The sequence below is a fragment of the Mya arenaria genome, chromosome 12 (genome assembly GCF_026914265.1).
Source record: "Mya arenaria isolate MELC-2E11 chromosome 12, ASM2691426v1".
Classification (NCBI taxonomy): Eukaryota; Metazoa; Mollusca; class Bivalvia; order Myida; family Myidae; genus Mya; species Mya arenaria.
The window spans coordinates 45,653,581-45,673,785 of NC_069133.1; the positions used below are offsets into that span (position 1 = coordinate 45,653,581).

At 32.1% G+C, this 20,205-nt stretch overlaps 1 protein-coding gene and 1 long non-coding RNA gene across 2 annotated transcripts; one reads left to right on the top strand and one right to left on the bottom strand.

The window, feature by feature from the left end:
- The first annotated feature begins 3,011 nt into the window (after nt 1–3,011).
- Nucleotides 3,012–10,305, top strand: LOC128210315 (sulfotransferase 1E1-like). Its single transcript, XM_052914583.1, has 7 exons — nt 3,012–3,285; nt 4,781–4,920; nt 5,736–5,825; nt 7,606–7,732; nt 8,624–8,718; nt 9,014–9,197; nt 10,075–10,305. Exons 1-7 carry the CDS (start codon nt 3,081–3,083, stop codon nt 10,185–10,187), a joined length of 954 nt encoding a protein of 317 aa, XP_052770543.1. The 5' UTR covers nt 3,012–3,080; the 3' UTR covers nt 10,188–10,305.
- Nucleotides 10,306–16,710: 6,405 nt separating this feature from the next.
- LOC128212179 (uncharacterized) lies at nt 16,711–18,637 on the bottom strand. The gene is made up of 2 exons (XR_008257400.1): nt 18,571–18,637; nt 16,711–17,656 (listed from the first exon to the last, which is right to left on the bottom strand). It is a non-coding gene; the product is annotated as an uncharacterized LOC128212179 (long non-coding RNA).
- Nucleotides 18,638–20,205: the final 1,568 nt, after the last annotated feature.

The window sequence follows — 20,205 nt, forward strand, 5'->3', positions numbered from 1 at the left end:
AGTAACACTTCAGACAAGGTAAAGCAACCTGCATAATTAGTATATTTGATAACATAGTGACATTAGTGATATCAGGCCAAGCCAATGATTAAATGCTCGTATTAAATATAGTTCAAATTGAATAAAAGTTTCATCATGATAATGTAGAACACTTACAACATGTGTATGTTCTTAAAAATAATTACAAGAGACTGGTACTCTTTGATAAGATACAAAATACCTGAAAATATATTCATTGTAAGATACAACCTATATACTAGTACTCAGAGAATACTTGCAAATTGTATTATTGCATTGTAGGTATTAACAATACCTTATTATGTTGTTATATTGATCATTTAAATAAATTATACCTAGGATGTAATGTCAGTTAACTACATATCTGTCCAAATTTAATCCAAATTAATGATACTGATCTATGTGTAAAGATGGATTTCATTTAAACATTTAATGTTACATTTTTAAACACAATAAGTTTATATTAATTAAAAAAGATATATAATATAGAAAATATATTAAATTGTTCCCATATTTATTTATAAAACCACTCAACCCATGTATAATAAACATATTTAGTGCGCTTGTCACAATAAAGCAATAGGAGGTTGAAGTACATATAGTATATTTTCCCATACTTGGAAATAATTAAGATATTGAAATTGGACATACATTTCAGATTCAACATCTATATAACAAATATTGCATATTCTATCTAAAACATCCTGTCTTTCATACCGACCGGTTTCAAGCCTAAATGGTGCAAATCCGCACCGGAACTTAGCTATTGCAGATTTGTGTTATAGTGCATTAGTATTTTAACATATTCTTTAGTTTCAAACTAAATTTTTAATTCCTATATGTTCTTAACTTATTGTTACCAGAATTGCTGGCAGCATGCAAGACATGTAAAATTTCTATCCAATTACACACGTATTGTTTAAAGAAATTGTCGTGCAACTTTTCTAACACAGAATGTGTACGCAGGTGTACATTGTCAACATCATAAACTCCTCATATATCATCATATAAGATATTTTCTGGAATTTTATCAGTCAAATATTTAATTTGTTCTGACCTCACCTATATGGATGTCCGGTTCATTATCAATTACATATCTTATGCTCTAAATCCGACGCGAATTATCTGGATTACCTATTGGTTATTGAAAACCTGTCCAAGCTTAGGTAGACTGTTGAATCATGGAATAATTGCATGTTTGCCTTACTATTTAAATAATACTCAACTAGCAAACCGTGTGGTTTCATCCACTTAGCACAGTTGAGGTTGATAAGAAAATATTTAAATAATTCACTATAGTATTCATTACAGGTAAAATATATTACATTCCTTAAAAGAGTTTTATCAACACATTCAATGAAATCTGATTCATCGCCACATCGGCTATTAATTAAAATCTCCACAAATAAAAAAGAGCCTTTGTTTTTATACGTATATATTCAGTCCTTTCTGTACATGATGTAAAATAAGCTTAGTAGCTTATAAACAATTGAAGATGCATAAACAGTTCTAGATGAATATTTAGGGGGCAACCACATACATAGACACGTACATAGTATTTTTTCTCATATGACTTAAACCACAAGAAATTTTCATTATATTTAATATCAACAGTTTAATATATTTAACTTATAAAAAAATCAACATCTTAAGGGCCAGAGCAAGCCCTTTTTATGCAAATAAATGATATTGTAATAGAAAATAGAACATACTTATTGATTTTTATGGGTTTCTGCTACACCAATTACATTTTATTGATATGAACAATACAATTTTCCCTAAAGAATGAATTAACAGATTCAGTATCAGGATTCAAATAAAATTATTTAAACGCAATGAGCTTTGCAATCGAGAAATAAAATAAAAGAAAAAGCGGACTTTGATAAAACAAATCATCAAAATGGTACGTGCGGAGTTTGGCATATCTCCTATATGATTGCAGAGAAAAAACTACAAAAGGTTTTATAGTATTATCAAGTCTTATCGAATTGACGCAGTAACAAAATTATTATTTTACTAAAGCAAGTTATATATATAATTTCTATATATATAATATCATATTAACAAGCAAGAAATGGCCCAGGCACATTTAAGATGTCAGAAGCTTCTCATGCGAATGAGAAAGTTTAATCCTGTATGCAATTATATACCGGGCAAAGAAATGGTTGTGTCAGATACCTTTTCTAGGTCTTCTTTGACTTAGTTTGAACTTTTGGGAATGAAGTAAATATATATATATATAAATGGCCACTGAAAATATTCCTTTAAGTGGCATTCGACTACAGCAAATAAAATAGTCACTGCAAGATAATGAAAACATTCAAAAGGTTATTACTTACACAAAGCATGGATGGTCGGAAAAGGAAAACGTACTAACACAGGAAATAAAGCCGTATTTTCTAGCAACAAATGACTTTTCTGTGGTCAAAAGTTTACTGTTGTACAGGAGTCAAATTGTTCTAGCAGGCAAATAATAACGTTATACTCTAGTACAATATACAATTATAAACATAACATGCTTAAACGATATGAAAAACCCCAGAGCTTTTAAAGCTGCAGTACTTCTTGCACATGATACCTGACAATCTGGGAAAGTTTCAAGAAAATCCTTTATATTTATGTGGAATGAGGAGCTCGAAAAACAATAGTTCTGAATGTCAATACCAACGTTCGAATAGACGTTTAGACTGACATAATACAGCAACTATATGTATCTCTTAATTATGTTGTGGCGGCCGAGTTCTATTGATCATTCAGGATAACTATATTTGATTCAAAAATGGCTATTTCCTTTTCTAATTAGTTCATATGTTTTAGCTCGATTGTGACAAAAGCTGATGGCTCATAGAGTCACTCTCGATTCCGTTTCATGGATGTGCATTTAATGAGGCCATGATAAACCCTGGGTGAGTGGCGGACACCATTAACACTAGATCATTCTCATTTCACTTTCCTAATAAATGCGCAGACATTATCAAGAGCAGTTAATCATATTCGTTTCTAAATTGATTAGTGTATGCGTTGAACTTGTATATGATTATAAAAGTCAAAAGCCAAGATATATGAATGTACGGTTTAACCATACAAGTTGTAAATATCATATATCTACGTTAAAAATGTCCGACAAAGTGACGGATAAAGAAACAATCCAAGTAGGTCTGCGAAAATACAAAGGGACGAGTGTGTTTTCGTCCTGTGAAGTGGAGAAGATACCTGAAATGACCATCATAGAAGACGATGTTTGGATTCTGACTTTTCCGCGATCAGGTATGGTTTCATGTTTTTTGAATATTTAGTTGGGCTACGAACATACAGCAAGTCGAGCGCTTGTGTTCGAGCTGTGGAGTAACTGTTCTACAATGTATACGACGATATGATGGTTCGCAATTATTATCTAGCAGGTATGGTTTGGTTTCCTTGACTATTTGACTATTTAATTTGGCTACGTACTGAAGGACAGTATGTCGTGCGCGTGTGTTCGACTCGTAGAGTGACCATCCGAGACGACACTATGTATGTTCTCAGATTTTTTCGATCAGGTATGGTATTTTACTCGACATCAGTCAATTCTAACTCACTTAGTACATGGTTTCATTAAAGATGGTTCAGAAAATATCAATACTTGTATCCTAAATGACGCCGCAAAAATGCAATAAAGAACATAATTTATAGTTTTATAATATAACTAGTGTAATAAGCTTTGACGTAACGTCATAAATGAATTTCGTTGGAAACGTCGCTATATACAATAGCGAAGTAGTATAGTTTTAGTATTGTAAATTGTCATATTATTATTCATGGTTAAAATAGAAAATTTATTATAAATGTCCTCTTTGTTCTGTTAAGAAATTATACCAGTGGGTAGAGAGAATACCCGAGATATAAAAATGAGCTGCATATATACATTGAGGGACATGGCGTCATGATGGTTTTCGAGTTATCAAGCATATTTACACGATATGACCGCCAACGTTGAGGACATCTGCAACTTCGGTATAGGTCGAATTTTTTATTGAATGGTCAATAGTTATCCCATAATTATTCTCAAAGCCAAAGATAGCAAGCTTTATAAACAATTGACTGTTTTATGCTGTTTCTGTCCACGGAGGTTGTTAAAATGCCTATATATGTTGGGTTGTAGAAAAATAGGGAAATGAGCGTGTTATTTAGCAGTTAGTTTCTAGTTCAAGATTCATTTTATGTCGCCATTAAACAACGGACCTATACCCGTATGCAATTTTAAATGCTGCTGTCTGTGTTTGACAAGATATAGATTTCACCGTCCTAGTTGAAAATTAAACCCGGGACCAGACACTTAACTATGTTCAATAAGACGTCGGGTGACCTTGACCTTAATTATCGGTCAATTATAGTCGAAATTGTATCATATTTTCAGCATTCTTCTCGTTGCTCTTAGTCTTAAAATATAATCTGTCCTACTTTTCTGGGGAAATTGTTCGCTTCAATTTTGATAAATAGAGCTAAAAGTTTAGATCGTATTCGATAGTTATTCGATACTTCTTTTATTAACTCGACTTTTTTACAATGGCCAATCAGATTTTTAGTTTCACTTTACAGTCTTTAAATGACCAATGTGAATTCTTAGTTTGTTTTACAATTACCAATGAAAATCTTAATAATATTCAGTTCATCTCTTTTCATTTTACAAGAGGTCAGGGTGAATTCAATCGGCGGCCGACGGTCGAAAAGGGACTGCTTCTATTTCTTAATGACACTCATAACTTTGTTCCGTTACCTGCAGGTACCACGCTGACCCAGGAGATTGTGTGGTTGCTGTGTAACAAGGTGGACACTGAAGCTGCCCGGGCCACGCCCCTTGATGCCAGGTTCCCTTTCCTTGACATAAACACACCGGAATTCCCGCTCTTCAGGGGAATACAGGTTAGATAATTTTGTTTTAATTTGATGCCCAAAGGTAAAAGAATATTCATTTTTTGAATAGTTTAAGAAAACAACAACATTCCTACATTTCCAATAATAGCTTTTCAAGGCATTTTCTTTATTCATACAACATTGATGGATGTATAATTCCTCTTATAACTGTTCTTTATCTGGCAAATTGGTAAACAATCGGTTAATAGCTTATCAAATTAAACGTCGTTGTGTTGTAACAACCTTTGCACTATATGCATTCAGTCACTGTGTCTGTTAATTTACATACAGCTTAAGTGTTATGAAAGTGACTGAATTGTGTCAAACCTGACCCAACTGCATATGGCAAGACAACTTTAAATAACTATAATGTTTTTTTGTTGTTTTTTTAATGGGAACACATTGTTAAACTTTAAAAACCTCCTTTGTGAATAGCGCCAATCAAGATTTTTTTTTCTTTCCAAATGTTCGGATCAAAATTCGTTAAATTATAAGGATCTCTTAATTAAACTAGAACATTTGACAATTTAAGTTATTGAAATGTTGAATTTGCTCTATAAAAGAACAACGCTATTCCTTAAACATCTGATATTGTGTATGCAGGATTCGGGACATTCCAGTTTCTGGATCTGTAAATATATATTTCCTCAAAGGTTTATTGAATCGGAAAATTGGGGAAAAAACAATTTACAGAATGTGGAACGCAATGGGATTACCATTTTAAAGTATTAAAGACACACATATAAACGGACATATGTAGAAATAATGCCTTTGTTACAAATATCACCGAATATCAGTCAAACAGAAAAAACAACATATTCTAGAGCGTGGAAGAACAGAAGTCGCCTCGTCTCATCAAGACACATTTACACCGCCATCTACTTCCCTCCGATCTATTTCGCAGCAAATGTAAGGTTGGTATGAATAAATGAATATAGTAATTTACAATTCATATTACTTGTTACATGTTAAACTCATTTATTATACAACGATCCTTAAACTAGTCATTAAAACATTACATTAATAACTCACGTTGTACAATGTTGCGCGGACTACCCGGAGGAAACTCATTTGCCCGACATAGTGACCACAAACCAAACTGGCAAAGATTTAGAGAATATAAAAATGTCCAAATATTGAAAAAGTTTCCCCAAGTCGAAGAACCAATGAAATAGTTGAAAGGCTGTAGGCGAGACAAGTTTGATGTCACTTTTTGCAAGTCTGTTCACAGGCAAAAAAAGTCGAATCCAAAAAATATTTTGAGTGGCCACAAATCATGACCTATAGATGCCTGTTTTACCTGTCATTTATGATTTTATACGATATATGAACATTGCTTTGGTTTCGCAAACTCATTGCTAGTGTTAAGATAATTAAATGAAACCCGATATTGGCTAAGGACGTTTTTACTATTTGGTGTAGGAAGAACAAGACAGTGCCTTTAAGTCAACATGTTTCCATTTTCTGCTTAATTATCTTTAATTATCTTTTTTACCTCAGATCCTCACCATTCACATTGACGTTGCAATCTTACATATTTAGATGAAGTGGTATTTAAATTCACACAATTTTAAACCGCGTTACAGCATACGTCCCAGTTTGCTACCCCGGCGCATTAATTCTTTTACATGTCATGTCAAAAAGTATATTTGGCGTTTGCGGTACGCTGCAGCTCACAACCTTGTTTTGAAAAAGAAGCTTGAGTAATTATCATCTAATTTGATCATGAAAAGTGATGAAATAGTTCCAAGAAAAAATCCATATTACGTTTTAAATTAGTAATATACGTCAATATTTACACCTCAACTTCCATTCCCCAAATGAACTGCCTTTCGGCAATTGCGCATGAACGCAACATCTTCGGATATGTTCGGATCGCGAAACATTGAATTATAACAATATACATGTACATTAAAACTTGTTTATTTTGTTATTGTTTTTATTGTGTCAGTAGGCCCGAAGACTTTATTCAACATGTTAAAAAGTGTTAATAAATGATATGTCAAATGTATTGTTGTAATAAGAGTTTCAATTTTACGTTTCAAAGTGATTCGAAGTGATTGTTTTTCACGCGCTATTGCGAAGTAATTTGATAAACTGTTTCCGGTTCCGGTCGGGTCGCTTTATATATAAAATGGATGAGAGAGAATTACTGTAAGGTTTTCTTAAATGAAATGAAGTATTTTAACCATATTGAATGAAATAGTGAACTATTGGTGTAAACATAAGTTATATCCTTCGGACTCCACACACTTCACCAACACAACTGCGTTCATATCCTGATAATGACATCAATTCCGCCATTCATTCCTTAAATAGTTCCATTGACAAAGATCTTAGAACAACGTAGAAATGCCAAACTAATAATATAACTGTTTTCCCCTAGAAAATCTCAATATTAAGGCTTCGAAAACGTGTGTTACTTGTAATTCGTGTGTTGTTTGGAGAAAGTAGTCTGCCTATATTATCATCGTATCATTGTTTTGCTATGTAAGATGAAATTCAATATGAAATTAACTAGTGAAATATTTTCAGCCCACAATCTCATATCAAAACCTATATTTTCTGAATTATTATCGTATCATTGTTTTGCTATGTGAGATGAAATTTACTAGTGAAACATTTTCAGATCACAATCTCATGTCAAAACCTTTATTTCCTGATGTCATTTTTTTAATTCCTGTCCCGCCGTAGAAGATCTATGTGTTGCGGAACCCCAAAGACGCGTTCGTATCCTGTATGATGCTCGTCAAGTTCCTTCAGCAACATGAAGCCAGTATGCCCCTTGAAGATTTCCTCGACTTCTGGCTATCGGGAGATGGTATGTGGTCTGTAATGCAGAACGAAAAAAATACGTTTTCTATATAAAATCAAAATAAGTATTATAATATGTATATTGTGTGTGAGCGTGTGCGTGTGTGTGTGCGTGTGCGTGCGTGCGTGCGTGCGCGTGATTTTTCAGTGCCTTCCACAGTGCCAACATTGCTGAGGAAAGTTAATAATCAAAAAGTGTTATATAGTTTTAGGAACATTTCTTTTCAGGAGTAAAAAAAAAATATCATTTGCAACATGTTTTGTGGTAATAAATAGTTGAACATTTTTTCGAAAGAAGGTTTATCAGGTTTTGGATAAAAAAAAGCATTTTCATATTTGCGAAGTAGTCCGTTGACAATATAGATATGTTTTGCGTCAAAATTCCCAAGACTACCCAAACGACAATGTCTTTTGGCTTCTTAGTGATATTTTTCAGCCAAAAGATACTCAATAATAAATTAATTTCCTAGTTAAAAATGCAATAATAAATCTCTTAAAACAGCTGCAACCACTAAAAAGCAACAATGCATAGATGTTTGGGTAGTTTTAAATATTTTGATACAAAACATATTCGGCTTTTATACAGATATTTCCGATTAAAAGCAAATTACTTTTGATTGGAAATCTAATAAAATCCTCTTTCGTAAAACGTTCAATTACCTATTATGGAAGGTCCTTTATTAAATTAAATTACAATGATAGTAAAACGACGGTGGTTTTTGATAACATTTTTTGTTGACGGTAACTTCAACTTATATGTTCTAGATCAGTACATAGTAATTATGATTTAATATCTCTTGTTTATACCACGCATTTTTTACTTTCAACTTTCAAGTACATGGATGGTTGGATGTTGAACATTTACGCCACTAACGGACATTGATGTTTTCTCTTTAAGCTTATGCAACACCATGGTGGCTACATGTCCGCGACTTCTGGGCACACAGAGATGACCCTAGCTTTCTCTTTCTACGATACGAAGAAATGGTCACGGTATGGTTTCCTCACTGGCAACGGATTCTTAAACTCATCTTTTTTAAACCATTAATAAAGCGTATTATTCTATACGGAAAATTACGATGTAAAACTAAAAATCTATTATTTCTCATCAGTAATATGCACTTTGTACTGTCTGCATGTTCTCATATATAAACACTACAAAGTGCATAGCATAGGCAAACACCGGGCAATTAGAAAGGCCATTCTTTGTTCGAAAAGTCCTATTAAAATCGCGTGATAATATTACCGTTTTTCTTTAAACAAAATCAAATGTCGTTTGACATAACAGGACATGAAAGCAGCTATACGAAGTATTGCTGACCATCTAGGTGTGGAGGTCACTGATGACGATGTGGACAAGATAAATGACCACTGTACCTTCCGGAGTATGAAGGAGAACGAGTCTACAAATGCAATCTGGATGAGGGATTGTACAAACGTAGACCAAAGTTTCGGGGGACATGTACGGAAAGGTAAGTATTAGAAGTTTAGAAGCAGGAGATGTTCTTAGGGGTAAGCTACTGAACAATCGTGGACAGAAGAGGTTCGGAGGACATGTGCGGCATGGTTAGTTACCGTACATACTTGGGAAGAAGGGTTTCGGTTTATGTACAAACGTGGATAGAAATTACGGAGTGCATATTCTGAAAGGTATTTTTCTGTTTATTGTATATAATACATACTGGGCAGTCCTTGAAGCCACACATTTTGTTTATCAGATTTTCATTTTTGTTTAGAACGTTTACATTTGACATAATTATCTCATTGTTAAACCTATTCGGAACTACATTCCCCGATTATTTTTATTCCACCCTATAAACCACTGAAAATGACAAATAAGGGATAGACGTATCTAGCTATCCATATTTGATTGCAAATGTGTATTAGTGCATTTTCTATATTATCATCGGGATTATTTCTATGTTTGATTTATATTTAATAATTATAAGATTACTTTTGCATGGATCACACTTTTGAATAACACGACAGTTACGCTGCCATTATGATATGATATATCCATAGGGGGGCAGAAACAAATTAGTTTTCTTTATTTAAGCCTATATGTATATATATGATATATACATATAATATCAAAATAAAGGTGTTTTTAGAACGCTATAACAGTTGCAAGTGATTTATCTTCTTGTCTGATTAATTAAAATAGAGAATAATGGATCAATGTCCAAAAAGGTATTGGCAGGGTCGTATCCATCAAGCCTTGTCTTATAATACAACAGTTCAAAACGATATCACACAAAAGTATAATAAAACAAATAGTCGTGGGGATTCTTCAAAAACGTCCCAACTGTAATGTTTGATAATTTATGCTATGTTTTCCACTGTTTTTAGGTAAAGTAGGCGGATGGCGGGAGCATTTAACACCGGAAATGAGCGGGAAAATCGACAGCATGGTGCACGAGAAACTCGGACATCTTGACATTAATTTCGACTACGGGGAATAATAGTAATTCCAGTATATAAGGACGTTTTCAACATTGTCTCAATAATTCCATGCTTTCTGTTGAACTGACCTGTTCCCTTTTTAAAGACGACATATTAAGCACTCAATAAAATTCTAGAAAATGCAAAACCTTTGTAAAATAACGAACCAGATACCCAATGCAAAAACAACTCGTGATCATTGATAAGATATATTTTTATTTGCGGCTTCGCCAATAGTGAAAATATGGTGTGTTTTTTTGTAAATCACATGAAATAAAATACGATCTTACACTGAAATCAACAAATAACCTCTATTTTTACTACTGTTTGTGGACGTTTGACGTCGAAATACGAATTTGACGCTAGTGGACCATTTTAAGACATCGGAAAAAAGTTAATATCTTGAATGAATATGCGTTTATTAGCTTAGATTTCATGTACAAACTCTCTGCAATAAAAAAAACGTACTGATTGCTTATAGATGCACTCTTACTCCCAAATAAGGTGTACTACAATTAAAACAATTATTTTAATTTACTGAAAAAGTGAAAAAGTATCGAAAACGAGGATACTTATGAAGGATTCCGTGTTTAATTGGAAATAAAGGTCCAGATAACACGGTATTTCTACATTTTGACTTGATAGTCATCATTGTGAATATTTTAGCACTCACCAATCATTAATTTATTTTGCGTTTTCAGCTATTAAATACATGGTTAAAATATTGTTATCAGTAATTAATATTTTCCATAAATACATTATTTTGTAAGTATTTAAAGGTTTAAAATATATGTTTGTTATACATATGTATGTATTGATTACAAATACGAGTGTCACTTTATATGCTTTATATGCGTAAACTTATTTTGAGTCACAATTAAAAGGCCTTTTAATCTCAACTTACTTAACAATTTGAAGACATATCGAATTTTGAAATTAAACAGCGATCTATTTCTACCTGTTAGTCTTTATGAGACACGTTTTTAATTTATCAAGGAACGTGTGTTTATCTTTAAAATTATGTAAGATATTGTATCCGAAATTCAAAACATATATTTTTATAAAGCGTTACCGAGTCACACCATTTTCCCTTACATATTTTGCCGTGTATCATTCTATCGACCATCAATTAAAGGGACTAGACACCAGATGATACAATTGCAAGAAAAAAATAAAATTGTCAAAAACTTAACATAAAATTGATAGTTTTTAGTTTTTTAGTTTTATTAACAAATACAATAGACAATATGTCCATGAGTATACATTTACAAATAGAGAATTATATGCATGTAAGTAATCAAATGGTCAAATAAATCACCAATGATCATATAAATAAATATTCATGTTTCATGTCATAATAGAGACACAATATAGCATTATTAACATGTATATGACAGCGAGAGATCATTGTGTACATGAATAACACATATTATTCATAGTAATAATGGTATTGGTTTCTAACATTAAATGCCTTATGTATATACATAGCTAAATTTCTATTCACTTTAACATTGTCCGATTGCATTAACTCAACAAACTTTGGTACATTTGGTCTAGTCCAATAATATTTACTAATATAAGTTTTTCTTAAATCACTATACAATGAGCATTCTAAAATAAAATGAAATTCATCTTCTAATACATAACAACACAAACATTTTCTATCAATATATGGTATTGGGTCAGGTTTGTGCCATCTGCCTGACTCTATTGACAGTCTATGTGAAGAAACTCTCAATCTACACATGTCTTTTCTAAATTTGTACATATTAACATTTGTCAGACAAGGTTGTAACATAAAAATACTAAACATTGTATACGATCTTGCACGAGATGAGTTATTTAATTCTGACATCCAATTCTGAATAAACATATCATTTAGTCTTGTTTTTAACAATGATATAAACATATTTTCATCACCAACTCCTTGGTTTAACCATACATAATGAAAGCCTAGAGATTGCAATAAAGAACACACATCATTTGCCCAAGATTTACAATTAGGTCTTGTTTCAATATAACTACACATATGAGAATACATACCTTAAACATATTTATGAGCATCTAATTTTATAACTTTCAACCAATATCTTATAACATTAACAACTCTCCTAGTGTACAATGTAGTTCTGCCAAGTTCGCCATATATAAAGTTATTCTGAGTTTGAATTTTAACACCTAATAATCTTTTGCAAAAATTTAAATGTACTCTTTCTAAAACAATAGAATCCTTTAATCCGCATACTTCTGATCCATAATTATAAATTGGTAAGATTAATTTATCAAACAAATCTAACTAATTACTAATAGACATATATGGAAACTTAGCTAAATATGAGTTTAACTTGAAAATAGCCTTGGATGCCTGTCCTGCTAAAGTATCAAAGGTGGTGGTGAAGGAACCACCACAGGTAAAAATAATACCTAAATATGTAAAATGTTTAACTATTTCTAAATTGACCCCCTTATAAGAAAAAACAATATTTTTCCTTAACCTGCCTCCCTTTTTAAAAATCATAACTTTAGTCTTGGTAGAATTAACACTTAATTTCCATCTATCACAATACTGCTCTAGTAACAACAAACCCCTTTTTAACTGGTCTTCAGAGTCAGCCATAATAACAATATCATCTGCATATAATAACAGAAACAGTTTCAGCATACCTATATCAATACCATCAAAACCATTTAACATGTAATACTCTTCAATATCATTTAAATACATAGAAAATAAGAATGGAGATAAGCTTTCTCCTTGTCTAACACCAAGCATACATGTAAAGTCATCTTTACTAATAGTATTATGCATTTTAATTCTAGACCTTACAGTGGCATACATAGATTTAATAACATTAAACATATTTCCTCTAATTCCTAACTTCAAAAGTTTATACCAAATGACATCTCTCACTAAAAAATCAATGGCCTTAGTAAAGTCTACAAAAACTGCATAAAGTCTCTTATTATTTTCTAACAAATAATTTATAACACCATGTAGTACAAAAATATTGTCAACTGTGCCCATATTTTTTCTGAAACCAGCCTGTGCCTCAATATATACATGATATTTTTCAGCCCAACAATTTAATCTATTATTTATTACTTTAGTAAACAATTTACCAAATGTACTTAATAATGTAATACCTCTATAATTATTTGTATCATTCTTATCACCCTTCTTATGCAAAGGTACAATTAACCCTTCAGACCAAGCCTCTGGAAAATATCCACAACTCAACAACTTATTAAACAAAGTACATACAACAATAAAGAAATTATTACTATTAATACCATGTTTAAAAAACTCATTTAACAGATAATCAGGCCCAGCAGCTTAACCATTATTTAACTGGTTACATGCCTTAACAATATCCTCATGTGAAAATGGTACATTCAATTCTTCAAACATAATATTCAATTCTTCATTCATATATCTATCATGAAAATACAAAATATCTTCATCAGGTTGATAAAATGTTGAATCTGGGTCATTAATAGCCTTAAAATATTGTAGAAAATCTGCATTTGACAAATTACCACATTCTTCCTTAACCACTGACCCTTTTAACATTTTCCAATACATCTTAGCATTTGATAATCTAACACTTTCTAATTTCTTAGTCTGCATTTTATCATACATACATTTCTTTTTTCTCACAGTACTCTTATACAAGCTTCTGGATTCTACCATATTCTTTCTATTTACATCATATGGATAATTTCTATACATGTTTAAATTTTTATAATAACAGTATTTTAAATTTTTACAACCATCATCAAAATATAAGCCATCATTTGCTCTACATACATGTGCAACATTATTATCACAATATTTTTTAAACAAAGGTGAACATATATCTTCTATAATATTACAGAATGATTTCAAATTGGAATCAATATCATCATTACTATGTGAATTTTCAATGTCATCACACAGTGTTTCAAGCATATGTGTAGTCTCTTCATTATTTAATGTGTTAACATAATCATTCTTTTTGTCATCACTCCACATGTATTTATATGGTATATTATCAACTGTATCATCAATTTTCACATCTTCATTACAAAGACTATTATTACCACAAATTTGTGAACATCCCAAGCTAAAACTAACAACACAATGATCAGACAGAATGTTTGGATCTAACACATTAAAACTCTTTACACAACAGAACATCTTTTTTGAGCATAAAACTAAGTCAATAGTACTGCATCCTGCTGCATTAACAAAAGTATATTTTCCTATATTGGCATCTAATCCAATCCTACCATTTAAAATTCTCAAACCTGACATTTTACAGAAATCTAACATCATATTCCCATATTCATTTACAGTTTTATCTAAATTGCTTCTATGCATATTCATCTTGTACATAGTCATCTGGGAAAATATCTTCCAAACAAGTATGAATATTATCATTTAAGACAAAATCTGGCCTTTCTCCAACTCTAGCATTAAAGTCTCCACAAACAAAATATTCACAAGTATTTTCATATATAATATTAAAATCTAAAATATCATCCAAAATCAACTCAAACACTGAATTATCAGTTAAATATTCTCTGCAACTACCCTTAGGAATATTATAAGTCAGACACAATAATACATCATTATCTGTATTTAGTAACTGTCTATCTAATTTAATCCACTGAATACAGTCACTAGTATTTTTGACAAACTGAACATATTTTGATAATTTATTATGTACATAAATCATGACACCTCCACTACTTCTCTTTGAATGTTTAACCTTATCTTTTCTATTTAGAATATAGGTAGAAAAAATAGCTACATCATAATTAAATAAATCATTTGACCAAGTTTCAGTAAATAAAAGTATGTCATATGTTTTAAACAATGATTTCATTTCAGAACTGTCAAGTTTATTGTATTGTTTACCTACAAGACCTTGTACATTTAGTAAACACACTTTGACCTCGGTCATGACCCCATCGCTGTCCTACTTCTGCGTTCCTGGTCTCTGATTGGCTGCTTCTTTTCGCCCACCTGTCACCTTGTCTTGTTTCTGATTCCCCGCACCACTACGCACACTAGTCTCTTTCTGGGATTCCCCGATCGGTTTCTCGCCCCCCACGCTATTTTTAACACTAACACTATGTTTATTTTTACCGCTCGACACGGTCACAGCTGGTTTCCCAATGTGGGGTTTCACGCTCCTAGTTGAAGACGCCCGTGTTTCGTGTGTTGTGATTTTTCTTGATACTGTTGTGTACAAAGCATAGAAGTTTACTTACTGATGTATCACATCGCTTACGACATCTTTCGCAACTTTTGCGTATTTCTCCAATTTACTGGGTTTGTCTACCAAGTAAATCCCAGTTAATTTAAAAATAGCGTCGGTATATGTTTCTTTACTAATCAAGAGACTTTCACATGCTAAATATACACGCTATGAAGTGGGAAACCATTATGCGCTATTTCTAAACGGGTAAATTCAGCTGTGACAGCAACAAAATAGTATCTTTATCATGTAAAATGATGTACTATCGGCCTCATACTAGCTCGATTGGACAGTTCTAGGCTTGTTTTGTGGAAATAATGTATTTGCCGATTTTGGGACCATCTGGGGGCTAGCCCCTTTAAAGGGCCTCGCTCATGGTTTGGCACCATTTTTGGAGTATAATATCAATATGCTGATTTTAGAGGGATGCAAACCCAAGCCGGTACATTCTAAGAAAAATTAGAAAACTGACTACAAAACGCTCACATACTCATACAGAAACATAGTGATAACTTAACCATTAAGCTTTTTGTTGAATCGCGTTACTAATGCTATTCAAAATCGTGGACTTCAAAGACAATATTTGAGCATATATCAACATTTGCTGAAGGGTTCTAACTCTTAGTATCTTAGTTTTAACACTCCTTATGATTTGCAAACCTTGTAAAGGGACTCGACCATTTTTTTGGATCAAAGATGAGCTGTCCTGGTTATGCATCTGAAAACTCCTATTCTATCATTATTTTACTCAATGGTATCGAATTTGCTGAAAAAATACAATCAAAGTATTAAAAAAGTTATTTTGGTTAACGCCGTTAAAGTCAAGAAAAAATAAATAAGTTAACCACTAGGCCTTAATATCGTAAACATCACAGATGGATATTTTAATCTTACGAAAATACATTGGTAAATCACGTGAACAGGTCAATCAACCAATCAAGCAACAACGAAATCGCTAAAAGCCGTTATTAACGCTATCATGGTATTCAAAGACGATATTTGAGCAAATATTAGCATTCGCTGAAGGGTTCCAGCTGCCAGTATCTTAGTTTTAACACTCCTAATGATTTGCCACTCTTTATTTCATTATAAAAAGTGCATTTTACAGACCTTGAGCAGGTTCATGTAATCTGTTATTTGCCTTAGACCAACAGAGAGACAGATTTTCACAATAGTAAGAAGGACAGACGGACGGGCACATGGGTGCATTTGTGCCTAATAATGATCATATTTGGCGGGAAATGGCGAGATTTATAATTTTTCGCACACTTTGATATGCAACATTTACAACAAAACAAACTGAACATAACATTTTATTTATGTCATAAAGACAAACATAATAAAATAAATACTGAACATATTAAAAAGCAATGTGTAATAAAACGTGAATCAATTGTATAATAATGCTTATGGACCGGCAATTTCATTTCCAATAGTTGGATGTAAAACTGAAATAATCTCAACTACAAATGTAAAATGAACAAAAAAACAATAATACTACAATCAGAATCACAGATAAATAAATGTTGGAATATATACAATATTTAGAAAGTTATATTCGAATTTCCGTGTTCAGGTGCATGAATTAACAGTTGCCATTTTCACTGACATATTTAAACATGTAAAAAGTCAAGTAAATTCGAAAACACATATCCTCTTGAACACAATAGTTTTTCAACATGTTTGTATTGCACTGTTTTCTTGGATGTTACGTAACTAAGGGACTTGCGGCCCTTCCTCTGAACGAATATCTATTTGGTTTAAAGCGTTGGGCGGGGGTACTCCCCCAAGAAAATATTAACAATTTCTATTCCGAAACTGTGCATTTTGGGCATTTTTGTTTTATTCATTTCTTTCTCCTATATTGGAATAAAATGTAAACTTAAGACCTTTAGAGGGGGCACCCCCCCCCCCCCCCCTGGATCACCTAGTGGTTTTAAAACTGCCCCTGGGACTCCTGATGAAACGCCCCCTGATCGTCAACGACACTAATACAGTCTCACGGTGTCCGGTGTCACCTCGATACACGCACACTTGATGGGTCCACGTCTTTCGAAGTGCATGCATTTACCGCCCTGTATCTGACAGAGTGCGACTCCTTTTAGCGCTCCCCGCCACCCCACAACCTCCACGCAGTTTCCGGTGGCACCGTCCAAGCGACAAGCTCTGCGGCGACGAACAGCTGACGTCAACGTCAGAGCAACTAACACCAGCACCAACATGAGCGATTTCGATGAAGCCATTTTCTGTAAAAGCAATTTTAAATATTGAAACATCCTGTTGGGTTTTATCCAATTAACATCATCTTCATCTATCTCTCTTATGTTACTACATTCTGAGACACGTGCCAATCATATGTCAATTGGAAACACTGTGGAAACATATTCAAACAGTCAGGGTTGCTATCTTTTGAAGACAGACCTGTGCTATTATCATCTTTCATTACTTGTTTTCAAAAGCATGAAATGTTTGACTCCTTCGTACTTCACAGAATTGTTAACATTTGCCAAAAATGTGCACTATAGCTTGCGTTCTTCAGAAAACAAGGATCTATTTGTTGTTAAACCTAGAACAAACTATATCAAAAATACATTTGCCTATAAAGCAATGAAAATTTGGAATTCTCTGCCTATATACATTAAATGTAAAGATAAGCTACCAGCCTTTAAACATGCATTAAAAGGCTACTTATTGGCAGAATATTTTTATCGCATGAAAAACAATCTTGACACTTTATTTAATTCACATTATAATAAAAAGTTCATTGTTTACATGAATTGTGTTAATGTACGTATATGACATTCTTGCAACAACCTGTAATGGATACTACCAAATATGTAAATGTTGAAAATATATCGATTGAATGTGGTTTTACTGAATATATCTACATTATTTACAATATGAAATTATTGTAATTTATAATCATCATATTAAACTGAGTTGTGTTTGTCGAAGAAATGTATGATAGTTATTATTATTATTATTATTATTATTATTATTATTATTATTATTATTATTATTATTATTATTATTATTATAATAATTACCGCTTCACAATAATACAAAATTAATAAATATATTTAAAAGCATATCACTATAAACATATAAAGTTATGTTACTTAACCAGTCGATATAATTATAATTAATAATTAATACTTACTTTGAATTGTAGACAAGCTGTATATTGTATATAACGTTGAAAGTCTTCAGAACTAAGGATGTCTGTGTCGTGGAGAGCATGCTATATATATATATACAATACAGGTTTTTATGTTCTAAATTTAGATAAAGCGTAATAATTTTAAGTGGCCTAGCTTAATGAACGTTCCTCATTAATAATGTTGGGAAAAAGTCACTTGACTGGTAAAGTGTTGTTATAATTAGAAGTTTGTTTCGAAATGCATCAAGCAAGAGGTCCAGTATACAAATATTTGTGACAAAAATACTTCCAAACATAGTCCAGTTACAGTGAACAGTCGAAACTCGCTATGTCTAACTCTGTTATCTCGATGTTCTGTTTATGTCGATTTTCTTTTCATTGTGTTCGTTGTAGTAAGACACGTACTTCGAATGTTCGTTATCACGAAGTACTTTCCGATATCTCAACGACTTCGACATAACGGGTTTTGACTGTAAATTACATTTATATATTTTAACCAACAACTATTGGTCACAGTAATATATGGTACTGACAGTTAATATTGGTTATAATAATGGTAAGACTTTGTTGTATATGCGTTCACCTGTAAATACTGAATATGATATTTGTTCACATGGGCCATTAACGTATCCTATGTTCAGTATAAGAAAAATTCTTCAAGTATTGCTTACTCGAATATATAAATATGCTAGAATTTTGGTGATCTACCGCAAAGTGTCCGTCCTTCTGTCCGAGTGTCCCGCTCTAATTTTGGTTAATCGTCAAAATTGTACTTAAACTAATTTAGTGTTTTTGTTGGTGCATAATTAGAATCGATCTAGGTTAAATTAATTAACAAAATATTAGAAAAAAAATATATTATTCTATAGTCATTGGCCTAAATAAAAAATGCAAACTCCTAATGCAATTGGCAATCAAGCATGAAATAACATACACAGTGCGCAAAAGACAAATATTATCACATTTCAGGGTTGCACCTGGTTACAAAAATATGAAGAAAGCGTAAGACGGATAAACGTATCAACATGACCCATGATTTAAACATTTCACTACATACAAAACATGCATTTTAAACAATAATATGGTCGGACATAACTTATAATATTGTCAAAATGTGTCAATTAATTATATAATATATACTTTATATTATATTGATATGCTATATTATTTCTAATATCACTATGTTTTCACAATTGTATGTATTAGCGAACCATATTTTAGTATCAGAGAAAGTGTTATAACACCAAAAATATGAAAATAAGCAAGAAATCTAAAAAAGAACATATAATTAAATTTAATAAAAAATATAGGCTTTTTTATTTTTATTTTTTAAAATAAGTAAAAAATAATAACTTAGACCCAAAAATATAAATGGTTTGGTTAGGGTTACAATCTGTCAAAAACTGGTAGGGTGGTTTTTTATCAGGCTTTATGGCTTTTTGTATGAGCGTTATTGTCAGCATTGGCCCCCGGACCTTATTTCAAAGTAAATTGTTAATACAGCCTGTTGCCCTCGTGAAGGTTTAAACAAGGGTCCTAAACGATAGGACTTCGACGGTATTGTTGTTTTGAAGTATACTCATTCTTCATAACATAAATAATCCTGTACCAATATATCCTAACCCGGAAGAAATG